The sequence below is a fragment of the Cyclopterus lumpus genome, chromosome 1 (assembly GCF_009769545.1).
Source record: "Cyclopterus lumpus isolate fCycLum1 chromosome 1, fCycLum1.pri, whole genome shotgun sequence".
NCBI lineage: Eukaryota > Metazoa > Chordata > Actinopteri > Perciformes > Cyclopteridae > Cyclopterus > Cyclopterus lumpus.
The window spans coordinates 4168514-4183257 of record NC_046966.1 but is presented as its reverse complement, the minus strand read 5'-3'; the positions used below and the strand labels follow the sequence as shown (position 1 = coordinate 4183257).

At 44.8% G+C, this 14744-nt stretch overlaps 2 protein-coding genes across 8 annotated transcripts in view; both read right to left on the bottom strand.

The window, feature by feature from the left end:
* Positions 1-6492, bottom strand: part of camk2d2 (calcium/calmodulin-dependent protein kinase (CaM kinase) II delta 2) — a 31771-nt gene extending 25279 nt beyond the window's left edge. For 3 of the 6 annotated variants that reach the window (XM_034533274.1, XM_034533289.1, XM_034533297.1), the window contains exons 1-2: positions 6059-6426; positions 2955-3049 (exon numbers count right to left, since the gene is read on the bottom strand). In XM_034533274.1, the coding sequence (XP_034389165.1) occupies positions 2955-3049; positions 6059-6120 (157 nt within the window). In that variant the 5' untranslated portion in view covers positions 6121-6426. Of the gene's footprint in view, positions 1-2954; positions 3050-6058 lie in introns of all 6 variants that reach the window. The other 3 variants (XM_034533267.1, XM_034533281.1, XM_034533260.1) reach the window with 3 other exon arrangements.
* A 2490-nt stretch (positions 6493-8982) lies between these two features.
* cxcl8a (chemokine (C-X-C motif) ligand 8a) lies at positions 8983-10161 on the bottom strand. 2 transcript variants are annotated; one of them, XM_034543997.1, is made up of 4 exons: positions 9910-10161; positions 9683-9815; positions 9479-9565; positions 8983-9340 (listed from the first exon to the last, which is right to left on the bottom strand). In XM_034543997.1, the coding sequence occupies exons 1-4, from the start codon at positions 9974-9976 to the stop codon at positions 9331-9333; spliced, it is 297 nt and encodes a 98-aa protein (XP_034399888.1). In that variant the 5' UTR covers positions 9977-10161; the 3' UTR covers positions 8983-9330. The 2 variants fall into 2 exon arrangements, with proteins under 2 accessions (XP_034399888.1, XP_034399880.1); XM_034543989.1 differs by having other exon boundaries at positions 8983-9343; positions 9910-10160.
* Between the last annotated feature and the right edge of the window lie 4583 nt (positions 10162-14744).

The following is a 14744-nucleotide window of genomic DNA, read 5'->3' as shown; positions in this document are numbered from 1 at the left end:
TGACCAACATTTATTTTTAGCACCCAGTGAGTCATGTGGTCCCCCTCTCTCCCCCCCCCCCCTCCCTCCTTCTCCCCCCTGATCCCTCCTTCCTTTCCTCCACTCCTATCTCTCTGTCTCCCTCCCCTTATCTTTCTCTCTCTCTCTCTCTCTCTCCCACAATCACATGCTCTCCCTCTCCTCCCTCCCTTCACTTCAAAGTGAGTCGAAACAGAGTCACAGTGACACTGGAGGAGCGTAGGAATAAAGACCAATACGGGAGGGAGGGCGGAAGAAGGGAGGGAGGGAGGGAAGGCAAATCTTTATCTCATCTAATGAGGGAAAAAAGTCTCAATATACAAAAAGGAAGCGTGCATATTATATATATACACACACACACAGACACACACACACACACGCCACTGAGGCAGACTGGCTTACACCTCAGCAACAGCTATCATCTCTGTTTCCTTGACATTTCCACATGAAAAAATAACAACAGCGCGTCCCCTTTCACTACAGGAAGTGTCCAGATGAAGGCGGCTCGGTTACGGCTCGGTGGATTGGAACGACGGGACTTTATAATTAACGCGGTACACGTCCAGTAAATTGAACCGAATTGAATGATAACAACGTGATGAAGAGCGTCATCAACGCTGTATTACAACACGGAATTACTCAATCTTTTGATTCCTCCCTCCTTGGAAATGGACATATATTTCTTCACCCTATCCGCTTCCCAAATCCCACAATGCAACCCAATGTTTACACAGCGAGACGAGCTGATATTTAGTTTTTTGCCAAACAAAAAAATTCTAAATAGACAGATGCAGATACACAAACAAGAACAATCGTTTGCAAAAACACACAATCTGAGGTATTACAGACACACACACACACACACACACACACACACACAGCTGCATGCACATCACAAGCAAACACAAGTGACAAAAAGATTGCAGACAGAGTCATAGTGACAGGACACTGACGCATGCATGAAGGGAGAGGGCAAATATTCGACTGCTGTGAGGGATACGACGTGCACAAACACACACACAAACACACACACGCTTAAATGTTGACTTTCTGTTTTATCTTTCTTTATCTGATTATCCATCTCCCCCTTCCCCCCTCTTCTGCTTCCTATCCTTTTCTCCCCCCCCCCCCCCTCTCTTTCTCTCTCTCTCTCTCCACTGCTTCCTCTCATTCACTGGCTCATCTGCTGCTCCTAATGAAACGCTGCATAATCAGGATTGCAGATTGCAGGACTGTGACTGTTCCTATAGGCCCGTCGCACATGTGTCCACGCATAACCAGGAACCCCACACACACACACACACACACACGCGCGCACACGGGGGGGGGGGGGGGGGGGGTTCATGATCCGGCCAGAGAGAAGGGAATCAGAGTTGCAATTCTAGGGCTTATCGCGGGAAAAGAGGGTAAGACCATATCTGACACGCCAGCATGCCCCGGTACGTAAACCTTTACACACACAAGCGCACAAACGCACTCGTGCACACCCGCAGGTCTTCATGCACGGGGAGGTGAGCGATAACCATTTGCAGTATTTTTGGAAACTCTGCCCCAGCATGCAAGCGGTGAGACAATACCGTCTCTAATCGACCCCGCGCTCAGCGAGCGGGAGGGGTCAACATGGGCAGGAGCGGCGGGGGGGAAGAGAGAGAGAGAGAAAGAAAGAAAGAAAGAAAAGAGAGCAGAGCGCCATGAAGGGAGCAAGGAAAAAGAGAGATAAGAAACAAAGCAACAGAGGAGGAGAGGTGGTGAGCTCTAGGGTGGGGGGGGGGGGGGGCAAGAAGGTGGGTAAAGGAACCTGGTGAGCAGCGTGACAGCGTCTTGTAAATCAAAAAGAGGGGAGAGAGAGAGAGAGAGAGAGAACAGATATGAAAAAAGGGAGGAAAATGCTAAATAGGGAAGAAGAGTAAATGCCAAGGAGCCGAGAACATGCAGAGGGAGGAGGAAGCTGCTGGAAATGAATAAAAGGTAAAATACTGCAAAGGGGGGGGGGGGTGAGGGAGCGGCGTGGTAATAATACCCACACACCACATCACTATAAGACACACATCACGCGTTGCCACGACGAAACTATAGGCGGTGGCACAGCGAGGGGCACAACAGCAGTCAAGGTCACTTCCAGTAAACTATTACAAATGAAATTAGACGGCCGGGTCTCACGTCCGTCGGAGGCCCGGGCCGCGTCGTGTGGCGACAGCAGCTCATTGGCCATCGCGGGGGCAAGCAAGCTGTGACAAAACCCACCATTGGCTGAGGGCAAAGGGGGGCCCACAGCAAAAAAGAAAAGCACAACGCTCCATTGGTTAGTAATCGTGAACACGCTGTTGGCGGTTCCTGGGTCACGTGCGTGCATGCGAATATGCGTGTCTGTGTGTGTGTGCGTGTGTGTGTGTGTGTGTGTGCGTGTGTGTGTGTGTGTGCGTGCGTCCAAAGCCCGCAGCAACCAGGCCAACGGCTACAATTACAGTGACGGATGTGAAAGAACTGGGTCGGCTTCGCAAAGAGAGCTGCTGCCCCTGGGAAGACGGGACCAGCGAGAGCCCCCTGAATCAATACGGAGAGCGAGCGCATGCACGCACACAAGGTTGTATGTGACAAACATTTACATAGGAAACCAAAAGGACAGATATGAATAACTCAAGAGAAAAGATTTTTGCAAACTCCATGTACTGTTCTGCGCACGTTGAAAGCTTAAGCAGATCCAGCTCCAGATGTGTCTCTGGCCCTCGTGTGCCCGTCTGTGTTTAACTCACTGACTTTCCCCTCTCACGGGGCCCAAAGCCTGTTGTTCGGGGGCCATGGAGCTATACATCACAGCTGACCCACGCGGGAACCCGGTGACCCTTTGGGGCGTGTGTTTCTCTGCTCTGGCGGCTGCTGTGCGCGTATATGTGCACGCTGCGTGTTTCTGGACATGGTTCGTGTGTTCCTTTTACCTCTGGCGGAGAGCTTCTTGGTGTTGATGATTTTGGCCGCAAATTCCTGTCCATTTGAGATCTTCACACACCTCCGGACCACAGAGAAAGCGCCCCTAGAAAGTAACACACACACACACACACGCGCGCAGATATAGTTAATCAAATATGTAACTTGTGATGATAAAAAACTAAATTAGCAAAGTGTATGGAAATGAACCTGATTCTACTGATTGTTTTGCTTTAGGAAATCAATAATAGTTATATAGCACCTTTCAAACTAATTGAAAGCAGCAGAGCACTTTACAAATGATTGACCAGATGAAAACAATGAGAAGATGCACACCAAATTAAGTTAAGAAATAAAACACTGACTAAATTGATCATGTGAAATAGTAATTTATATATATATATATATATGGTTTTAACAAATATTTTTATTTTGTATTTTATTCCAATATATATATATATATATATATATATATATTGGAATAAAAATAATATATGTATATATATATATATATACTGTATATATATATACATATATATATATACATATATATATATACATATATATATAAATATATATATTGGAATAATAAAAGAAATTAAATATTTGTTGAAACCATAGCATACATAAGACACTATAAAACCAGGTTTTATAATAAGCAATAATAATTTTAAAAAGACATAAAATCTCAAAACACCACACAAAAGACAGACTGTATAGATGGGTTTTACGTTGAATATTAATATGTGCAGCTACTCTCAGGAGCTGAACTATACTCTGGAACCGCCCTCAGGTGTCACACAGGCGAGTATCAACAACGATGGCTGTGCTCAAATCGAAGTTGTACGGTCACACTGTACCGTTGAACTACACAAACGCGTGGGATGCGCTAAATCTGCAGCTCCTCGCTCCTCCATAGCCAAACAGCACACACACTGTCCTCATCGCTGCACGAGACCACGGGCACCGACAGACAGGAACGTGCCCACCAGCCTGCTGCTGCTGCTGCTGCTGCCTAAGCCACGCGTGGTTTTCCGGTGAAGATAAAAAAAAAACTATAAAAAACTAGGTCAGCTATATTTGAGGGAGGAGAAGAGCAGAGTGCTGCATCCCTCCATCTCCAAGCGCAACCATCCACGGGGACGTCCGCCTCGGCTCCTCCGGGGCCACGCGGGCCTCCGTGCACCTCTTGTCCGTGCACGCCTCCGTTTTCTTTCAAATAACTAAAAACCCGCTCCCACCCTGCCTGGCATCGCAGAACAGTTAGGACAGAGACACCGGAGAGACACGAGGATACTCATCACATCAAATGACCCCCTACACACACACACACACCTTCTTTCACTTACTGTACTTCTAACGGCGGACTAACTGTGTTGTATTAAATGGTTAAATGAGTGTTAATAACTGGGCCGTTGCGCCTATATATGCAATCTCTGCTGAGTATACGCAACGCGATGTGCACCATAAACAGGTTATCTAACGTCCTCTGGAGTGAGCAGCTTGCCACTAAAGCTTACCTCTAATTTATAGAGGATTTGGTAAAAAGGAAATCATAGCATAACATGTTATGTAAGAATCTCACATGACTATACGCTGCATGGTCGCGCTAACATGGCAATGAGAAGTGCATCTGCCAAGCTGAGTCGGCACAGTTCTGTGTGTGTGTGTGTGTGTGTGTGTGTCTACATTGAAAAGTAAAGACGAGGCCAGGTGCCAGGGTTAGCAGCCGAACCATGAGGTTGGTTCTGTGGTTTTTGGGGGTTTTATTTTGGAAAAACAAGCATGACTTAATCGCCCCAATTATGTAAGGATTTCACCCGGCTTTATCCTAAATAAGGTGCCGGAAGTATTAAAAAACTGATAGAATAGATCCATGCAGAGTATACACTTTCTTTTTTCTTCTTCTTCTTGGACCTTCACGTAGACGAAGCTCCTTCGGACCGAGAGCTAGAATAAAGTGTGTATACTCTGCATCGATGTGTGTCCCAGTGTGCGGATATCTATTCTTACCAGGTCGGTTTTTGTTGCATGCCTTATAGTCCCACCACGTTATAGCACACCGTCATGCAGACCATGCTGCACGTGTTTTACAAATGTCAAGGATGTTTTTTTCTTCTCCCTTCTTACATTTCACTGAAAAAATCCATCCATCTCCCATATAATATTAAAAACTACTGTTGAATCATCTCGAGTCAGTATTGATCACTTACATTCATTGCATTGAGTAACAGTGGCAACTACCAATCAGGGAATCAGGTGAGTTAAAAGGTAGGCCACTATAAAAGTCATACACCTGCATTATTAACCACAGATGGTGCACGAGATGAAACTCATTTCAACACATTTCTGGTTCTCTCTGTGCTTTTTTTTTTTGGGGGGGGGGGGGCGGGTCATGACCACACACCGCGCACGCGCACACACACGCAGGCCTGTATGCGCTGCTCTGTCCGTCTCCCTCTCTCTCCGGGGTGAGGAATCCCCTTGGTCTGTGTCTGATAATGGACCGCAGCTCCGCTATGGGGGACTGCTGTCGCATTACCGAGCGTGTATTTCTGTCACGGGGGAAGGAGGAGGAGGAGGAGGAGGAGGAGGAGGAGGAGTAGGATTTGGGGAGATAGGGACAGAGGCAGAGGAGTGTTTGTTACCAAATGTCACCATTTACTCCCCCCCCCCCCCCCCCCCCCCCCGGTTCAGTTTACAACATGGGGGGGGCTCCTGACACCAAATGCAACATGCGTGGCCGCACGGGATCGGGATCGGGATCGGGATGGGGGCAAATTACAACAGGCTCGGTTCTTTCGTAAACAGGGAATCCACATGAGGGATTATAACTATAGGATTCCATTGCACATGCATGATAGCGTATTTAACCCCCCCCCCCCCCCCCCCCCCCCCCCCCCCCTTGCTGCATCAGAGGTTTCATGTGTACACCATCATCCGCCCGCACACTCACACACAGGCTCCAAAAAACGGCACAGACACACAGAGCCCTGAATCCGCGTCCCCTATAAGCCAAGCGGCCTATTACATAACAGGCTGACATTCCCTTCCAGAGATGATGCCATATGGTAAAATATATATACATATACTATGAATAGATGTGCTTCCTTACTTCCCCAGCTCCTCGAACAGCTGATATTCGTCGGTGAACCTCGTGCAGATCGTTAACGCCATCCTGAAGGAGGTGGCAAACGGGTGCGCGGAGACGCGGGATGGGGTGCACTCTCAAGCAGAAGGGCCGTCAACGCCGCCCGGTGTGTGTTTTGTGTCCTGGACCCTGCAAGCCAAACGGAAGAGGTTCGTGCACGGCTGGATGTCTGCGGTAATACACGGCTGCCCCGCGCGCGCGTTCGTGCCTCGACCTGGACGAGCGAGCTTCCGGCGTCTGCGGGTGTCTTTAGCTTCCTCACGCGCAGCGGGTTGTCACAGCTCGCAGACGCAGCATGTTGTGTGCATCCCGGTCGCTCTGGTGCGCGCGTAAGCGTGTGCGAGTGCGTGTCCGTCGCTCTGCGCGCCGCTCTATACCGCACCTACCGCCCGCTGTGCGCTCAGGCCCGCCCCTTTGCCTGCATCCTCACGCGGGCCAATAACACACGAGGAATAATATATGATGAAGATGATGATGATGATGGTGGTGGTGGTGGTGGTGATAACATTATTAATAATAACTGTGTTATATCGTGTGCATATTTACATGCTATGGCATTCTGGAGAGAAAACGAAATTAAATGTATCAGAAAAACTATTCTGGCGCTGGGGGCTAAAAAAGTATATTGTTGAAGCATTTATTAAGTAATAGTTCATTCAAGGCTGAAAGAGAGGTAACCAAATGCATGCAATCAATAATCAGTGTACTACATGTGTTCTTATAATTGTTGTTGTTGATTTGCGTGAGAATATGTTCTCATCATGTTAATGTAAAGTTGGTTCTTAGTAATCTAAGCATATAGGCACGTGGATGGAGAGAACTTTATCAACTTTAATCTGCCCCCAGCTGTGATCCGTGCACGCTCTGGAGAAACCTTTGTCAACAACCACCCTGATGATGTCATCCGGGTTGTTTCCGGCTCGGTGTCGAAGACTATATGGATTTTTCTTTTTAAAAGAAGAAGAAGAAAAGAAAATTGCATTACAAACTAGCTGAAACTTTCAATTACTTTCTTTATCGTTTAGCCTGCAGATTACTTGTATCAAGCTATAAATCTATAAAAATATTCCCACCCCAAATCATTATAGTTAACGATCATCAGAATGTCTCACAGCCCAGTGGATACGGGCCAACAGCCAACTCCCAAACCGCGTGTACCATAGAAGAAGATGAAAACAGTGAACATTATGAGGGATCCAGTGTTCTTTTGATTTTGACCATTCTTGTTCAAATCTGTTTGAGGTGCTTTTTTAAGGATGAGCCAACTGTCATTTAAAAGTATAAAGGCCCCTTTGTCTTTGCTGCACCACCCCGTTGACAAACACATTAGCAATGATTGGTCGGTTCAGGTTAAGTGCACGTGACTTCTGGTAAAGTCCACGTTTACTGGCTTACAGACTGGATTTATTGGTCCGATTGAAGTCCGCTGACAGACTCATACTATTACCTTTATTAACCTATGCAGCAATAAACAGAGGGTTGGGCCCCGTGGGAGAATGGTGGTGCTCTGTGGTGTAACTGCTGTCCCGTAAGGAAGTGTTTGGAGTTGTTCCAAACTCTAAACATTTCCTTTGGGTGTGCATTGGTTAAACATTACATGCATGTGTGTGTGTGTGTGTGTGTGTGTGTGTGTGTGTCAGTGTGTGTGTGTGTGTGTGTGTGTGTGTGTGTGTGTGTGTGTCAGTGTGTGTGTGTGTGTGTGTGTGCGGTCCTGGTGTTTTTGAGTATTTTAATGGTATTACACATAGTCTTTTTATTAATTATTGCAGTCTGAATTAATTTGCCATTTTAAAGTCTCCGTGTACGGGTTTCCTTCAGTTTGTGATGCCTACATTAACGTAACGACTGTATACGGTTTATTCGTGGTTAATCTGCTTATAGCGCTGCATAATAATAGTTGGAAGCACTCATGAATATTGCTTTATGATCATCATAAAACATTATCAAGCATTTTATAATGACTCATAAGGTCATGTATCACAATATTTCATCGTCACTCTATGTCATTTTTTTGTTGTTGCAAGGATCATCACTGAATTACATTATAAAACATTATAACAGTTGAATAATGCATCATCATAACCGCTATAATACATTATTATTTGGTATAAGCCATTATTCCCTTTAAGTAACAAATTATTATTTGGTGCCTCCTGCCTCCTGCCTCCTGCCTCCTGCCTCCTGCCTCCTGCCTCCTGCCATGGCCCTGCTGACGCCCACCCTTCTCTCTCTCTCTCTCTCTCTCCTTGTGTATGAATTCCTGTCCCATTAATGCACATTAACAAATCTGCTTCTTCCCCTGTGTCTTTGTCCTTTCTCTCACAGGTTTCCATGGATTGAGGTTTTATGTGGACCCTGGTTATGCCCAATACCTACTGCTATTATCATTATTATTATTAGTCACATTGCAATTAGTATTACCAATACCATTACTGCTTTTATTATCATCTTTATTCTACTACATCCACTGCTGCTGTTATTATTGATAGTCATAACTTTTCCATCATGCCTACTACTCTCATTACATGAATACCTTCTGCCATATTCATTGAATGTGCTGTATGACTCTGTTACATTGCTCATCTGTACACATGATATCTACTGTGGGGAGTTTTCCCTGATCCGATGTGAGGTCCTGGGACAGGGATGTCGTATGTGTACAGATTGTAGAGCCCTCTGAGGCAAATTTGTAATTTGTGAGTTTGAGCTATACGAAATAAATTGAATTGAAATAATACGATGTCCATTAGAATGAGAATCAATGAATAATGCATCACAGTAACTGGCGCCACAGAAAGTGTGACCAGTTACTGAAGTTAAAACTCTTCTTGTGAGCAGGAAAGACCGACTAATAATGGATTTTAAAACAACGAGAACAAACAAGGAAATTCCATATAAACTCTTTTATTTAGTTTGTCAGCGGAGCTCCACATTGACAATACATTAACAATCCATAAATACACCAATAAATATGTTGGACTCTTAAGTTATAGACAAGACAACAGTTGTGCAGTTTTACATTTCCTTAAATGCACAAGAGACACACAAAACAAGCGCAGGCTTCTTCATAAATATGGTGTTTGATACAAACATAACCTCAGTGGTTGAATTACGTCGCCTTTTTCCCACACTCGCTCGGAACATTAAGCGGTGTCGAAAAATGAGGCCGCTAGGAAGACAACAAATACTTTTTGGTTCTTTTTTTTTTTCATCGGTGCTTTGTGCCGGCTCAGACTTCAGCGTCTGCTGCTGCGGAGGGGGAGAAAAAGAAGAAGAGGAGAGGAGCATTATTGTGTGTGTCAAAAGTGATCGGTGACATCGCGCGCCGATTTTTAAATGACGACAGCCTGAGTCGGTGCACTGTGTTGTTTGAGCGCCACTCACTTGGACATGAACCTCTTAATCATTCTCTTCACCCAGTGGACTTTGGGGTTCAGGCAGACCTTCTGGCTGGTCTTCTTCAGAGTGGCACTGCAAACACAAAGCGAGAAAACATGAGATGCGGTTGGGACAAGTCGTGCGACTCCAAAAACAGATCTCAAAGTGTCAGCATGGGTCGGGCGGAGGCCCCTTGAGGTGAGGTCTTACATGATCTCGGTGTCATCGCAGTGGGAGTTGGCGGGAATCAGCTCCACCGTACTGATGAGGGAGCGGATGTCTCGGCTCTCCGTCTGGATGCAGCGGCAGTGCAGCTCCACTCCCAGGCTTCTCAGACTCATCCCTGCGAGGAGACAAAGGAGTCACACGTGGTCACAAAGTGCAAATGAGCCAGCACGGGGCAACGTTCAGGGAATGAAAAGAGGGAAGAACCTTACCTTCACTGGTGGCCAGGAGGGCCAGGAGCACCACAATGGAGGCGGCGAAGACTCTGCTGCTCATCATTTTGTTCTTTTCTTCTTTCTCAAACACTGCAACGACTAACACCGACGATGAGGAGGAGCTGCTAGAAGGCCGTCCGATGAAGCTTGACTGTTAATAAAGTGGAGAAGGAGATTTGTTGAAATCTGCTGAACTCTTCTTCTGCTCAGTTACTTCTCTGCTCAGCTGTTTGAATCTAGCGCTGGAGAGGAGAGCCTCCCTCCTTTATAGCCGTCTCCCGGACATGACTCACTCGCCTCACTCGTGCAGGTTGCGCAATCTGGGACTCTCAGCAGTCAAGCGGGAATTTTTTTTTTTTTTTTACCGCTGAGAGTGTTTGACACCTCTGATTTACCAAGAGGGCTCCAGGGTCCACGTGTGTCAATAATGTGGAGTGATCATTTGGAAAAACACAGTGACTAAAAGTTTGTGATCAATTTGCCGACAAGACAAATGTGCTCGGGAGAAATTCCTTGTGCGTTAGACTTGACTGTTAACAGTGTGATGCACCGCGGCTCATGTCCAAGATCCAACAACCCATTCAGACAGATACAGTAAGTGGCTGACGAACGTAACCCTGGGGGGCACTTGTCATCTCAAACTTTACCTCCCGAAAGGAGACTTTGGTGGAGGGTGAGTCCATCCATTACTGTTTGTGTAAGCGCGTATGACTTGTGTATATGTCAGCAGCTTGACAGCCGACCTGAACACAACATCTCTAAACACTGAGCCGAATGCACTATCTATTCATAGTATATGTATAATGCAGAAGTTCAATAATGTACAATGCTTCCCAGAACTTGATAAAAGCATTTTATTGAGGTTTTCTTTTTAACTCTTTTTCGAAACAAAAGGTACAAATCCCCCAGGTGGAAAAGGTATACAGCTGAAAGGAAATGAATTGCTAAATGCAATCGATCAAGAGAAACGTCACATGTATTGAAACGGCGTTATTATAAGGAACATGCGTTTGACATTTCTGAAGAGACGGCTGGCAGTGAACCAAAAAGCAACCTTCATGACGAAGGAGTCTGGTGCAACTTCAACAGGCTCAGACACATCTGCCTGACGTCACTTCTGCCAAAACAGAAGGAAGTTTGAATAAATGGAGCAATCTTGCGGTTTGACTCCACTTCAATTGTTTCCTCACAATATGCACTGATTAAGCCTGGTGAGAGTGTAGCAAATTTCATTTGAACAATTTCTTTATTGAAGTAAAATAAACCTCAGAACATTTACTTTAGTAGAAGCACTTATACCACACCGAAAATACTTCACGTTCAAAAGCTCACTGAAGCAACAGTATGCATGTCCTATCTTGCAGATTATACCAAAAGTATTCATTGAAAAACGTTCACCATCATTGTTTTACTATTAGATATGATGCTTTTGGAAGTAATATTAGTGCTGCATTAATGTGCATGTTGCATTTTAATGCAGCACACTCTCTGAGATTGTGTGTCGTCACTGTCCTGTGAGAACCACGTATCTAAATGAAAAAGCTAAAAAAGTCACATTTCCACGAGCTCAGAAAATAAACAGCCCTGTTTTCAGCTTTGTGACGAAGCTGATCCAAGAGGCTTTTATTTTATTTTTAAATCCTTCATTTTATTAGAAATATTAAAATTCACTAAATTTGGAGATGGTGGACAGGAGAGGTTTTGAAAGCTGAATCTGTCGGACAAATGTGAGCCGAGGAGTAAAAAGGACAGTATTTGCTGCTGAGATGTGGTGGAGGAGAAGTATAAAGTTGCATAACACTTGATAACTTTCCACCACTGATGGAAAGTTCAGATCTCATGTAGAATTAAACATGTCCTCTCGTTGTCATCTCTCTTACGACCGCACAGAAATGTGACGCAGATGTGACAGAGTGTGATGTCACACTTGATGAGCATTCCCGGAACTTATAGGGAGCTTTCTGATTTACCGCCGTTGGTGTAGCGGTTAAACGCCACGTGGACGTGGGGACACAAGTGACATAGAGATAGGACACACGTGACCATTTTCCATCCATCAAAGTTACCCCTGTGCGCAGTGTGGTTTTTAAAAAGAGAAGTGTTCTGCATCAGCGTATTTATGCCGTTGTTTACATGAACGCTGCGAAAAGACAAATAACAAAATACATTTTTATTCACACATTTTGGAGAGAATGAGACATTTCACAGACACACACACACACATACACACTATACAGGGTCGGTGGCTTCATGGGATCACAGAGGGGGAAGTATGATGACGTTTTTTTTCAAAGCACGTGATGTTTGGATATTTCAAAACTTCCCCTTTGGCCTCGGCTAAACCTTTCACTTGGGGATAAGAAACCCACTTCAGTCTGGTTGTCAACTTCCGACAAGTAGGCCCGCAACATAATCGAGGATGTATTATTTACTGGAATATGATAAACAGAAATAAACCCCAATATATACAAATCCGCTTCCGTGGTAGTTAAATTGGACGGTCAACAATAGATTATGCAGAGTTATTCAGGATGTCCAGAGGATGAATCCTAGCGCGAAGCACCCCCCACCCCCCGATCTTCCTCCTTGGTTTACTTTTCGCCGTCTATTTGGTACAGACATTCACGGTTCTCAGACTTAAACTGCATTCATGGATTGTGGAGGTTATTTTTGGGGAGTTTTTCCTGATCCAATGTGAGGTCCTGGGACAGGGATGTCGTATGTGTACAGCCCTCTGAGGATAATTTGTAATGTTGTGATATTGGGCTGTACAAAATAAACTGAATTGAATTGAATTGAATTCCAAATTACATACTTTTTCCTCTCACTTCTTTTCACAAGGATTGTGGGTCAGAAGAGCCAGGTAAGCATAAAGCGACCAGATGTATTAGAACACCCTGGTATTTGTGGCATACTGCATTTAACATACTATGTATTGGGACATGATCAATCTTTTTTTCTGGCACACTAAAAAGTAGGCTAGCATGCATATTGTTAGCATTTTATAAAAAATGTCACCATTTTAAAGTAAAAAAAAGACAATATCAATATCAGCTGCACCACTAAACCTTAGTAAAGTCGTGTTGAATCCAGTATTGCATAGCATTCCGAAACATGGCAATATATAGTAGAGTTTGGTATTTAGAAAGGCATTCTAGCTGATAACATTCACCATCGCTGACTCATCAGTTTACAAACTAAACAAAGACACCACACACCGAGACGGATTATGCACAACAGGAAAACACAAGCTGGGAAAATCAGAAATGAATCATGAACTCGTCGGCAGCCGCTTTGTTTCTTTTTCCCTTTGATTTCTGTGAGTTGAGCTCATAGGTGTGCATTACTTCAGTCAAAGCTTGCTCCATTGTAACATATGCACAATAGCAAACAATGAGTTTCAGGGTTGGACTAAGGTTAATGTTGAACAGGAGGAAGTGACAGTCTCAAGGACTCCAGCTTCTGGAGATTCCAAGAAATGTCGGGGACTTTGGGATTTACAAACAGCTCGAGGGGTTGAACATTGACAGATGTTGTATCCCCCTCACACAAAACATTGAGTAGGGGTATTTATCTGCGGGATGGTGACCCTGCAAGAGTTTACATGCTACGTGTGCAACAGCGTCTCGCTGACATTAAACATCATCCCGGGACAAGCCTGCTGGCATGGCAGCTCCTTTCAACCTCGTTTACACTGAAAGTAATATTTCTCAAACCGTCTTATTGTGTTCCTTGATAAGATTATGATCATTATCTACATATGGTTGGTAATGACAACAGAGATTGGACCCAAATGCAGACAGAGTTGGAGGTAGCAGGATGGTTTTGGTTAATTCCCCTCTCCGCCAGGAGATTATGTAATCAGTCGAGGTGCCTGCGTGCACTTCTCTATGACCGTCTGTCCACAGCTAATATCACAGATTGATGTCTTTAGTGCTCATTTATGACTGTATGCACAAGGATCTCCCGTGAGTGAAGTGATTCACGCCTATTTAAATGTACATTTTTATTGACTGGTATGTGGTCATAGACTGCTGAGTCGTGAGGACAAGTGCTAAACAACTGCTTCAGTTTGGACTCTTTTTTCTACAGTTTACAAAGTGTTCCTTTCTTGAGTTGCACGCCTCGGTAGGATCATTTTATTTAAGTGTTGCTGAGCAAATGACAAACTGAACCGGGAGCTTGTTATCTGTTAGCAGCTGGTGGGCAGCAGAGTCCTGTCGTGAGCTTGGCTAACAGGGGCAGCTAACCAGGCTAACCTAGCTAAACACAGAGCAAAAGGCAAAAGGTAAATGGTCTGGCAGGCAGGTTGTCTGGCAGGTGGCAGGCAAAATCAGCATTGAAACTAAGATGAACATGTCTCATTTAATATCGTCCTGCTAACTGGACCAGTAAGGAGGAAGTAGATGAATACACTTGTTTGACCTCTCCTGCAGCGGTTTTTCAGCCTTTTTCAAAATACAACCTCTCAAAATGTAACCCAGTTTTGCTAACTGCACTAGAGCAAAGAAATCATAAAAAATATGTGTATTCTCCAAAAGAAAATGTAAGAAAAAGAGCATGATAACAGCTCCCGTGAATCTAAATAACCCCCAATAAATGAGAATTGTGTCCTGTGGCGAAGAACACTTAATCCACTCCCGAAACCTCCTTGTGTCTTCACGTAAAGGAGGGAGTACTTACACCACAACTGCGGTCTGCGGAGGAAAAAACGAATGTCGCAACCTAAACTGATTACCAACGCTTCTTTCAATTCGGTTGTACCTAAAAAACTCCCTTTCAGAGCAGACGTGTCCATCATCCCTAATGCGTCACCCCTGAGGTGCGAGTCA

Coding starts and splice junctions, on each gene's coding strand:
- cxcl8a (XM_034543989.1), bottom strand. CDS start 9,976: ATGATGAGCAGCAGAGTCTTCGCCGCCTCCATTGTGGTGCTCCTGGCC. Junction 9,816..9,909: donor CCTCCTGGCCACCAGTGAAG/GTAAGGTTCTTC, acceptor GTCTCCTCGCAG/GGATGAGTCTGAGAAGCCTG. Junction 9,566..9,682: donor TGCGATGACACCGAGATCAT/GTAAGACCTCAC, acceptor TTGTGTTTGCAG/TGCCACTCTGAAGAAGACCA.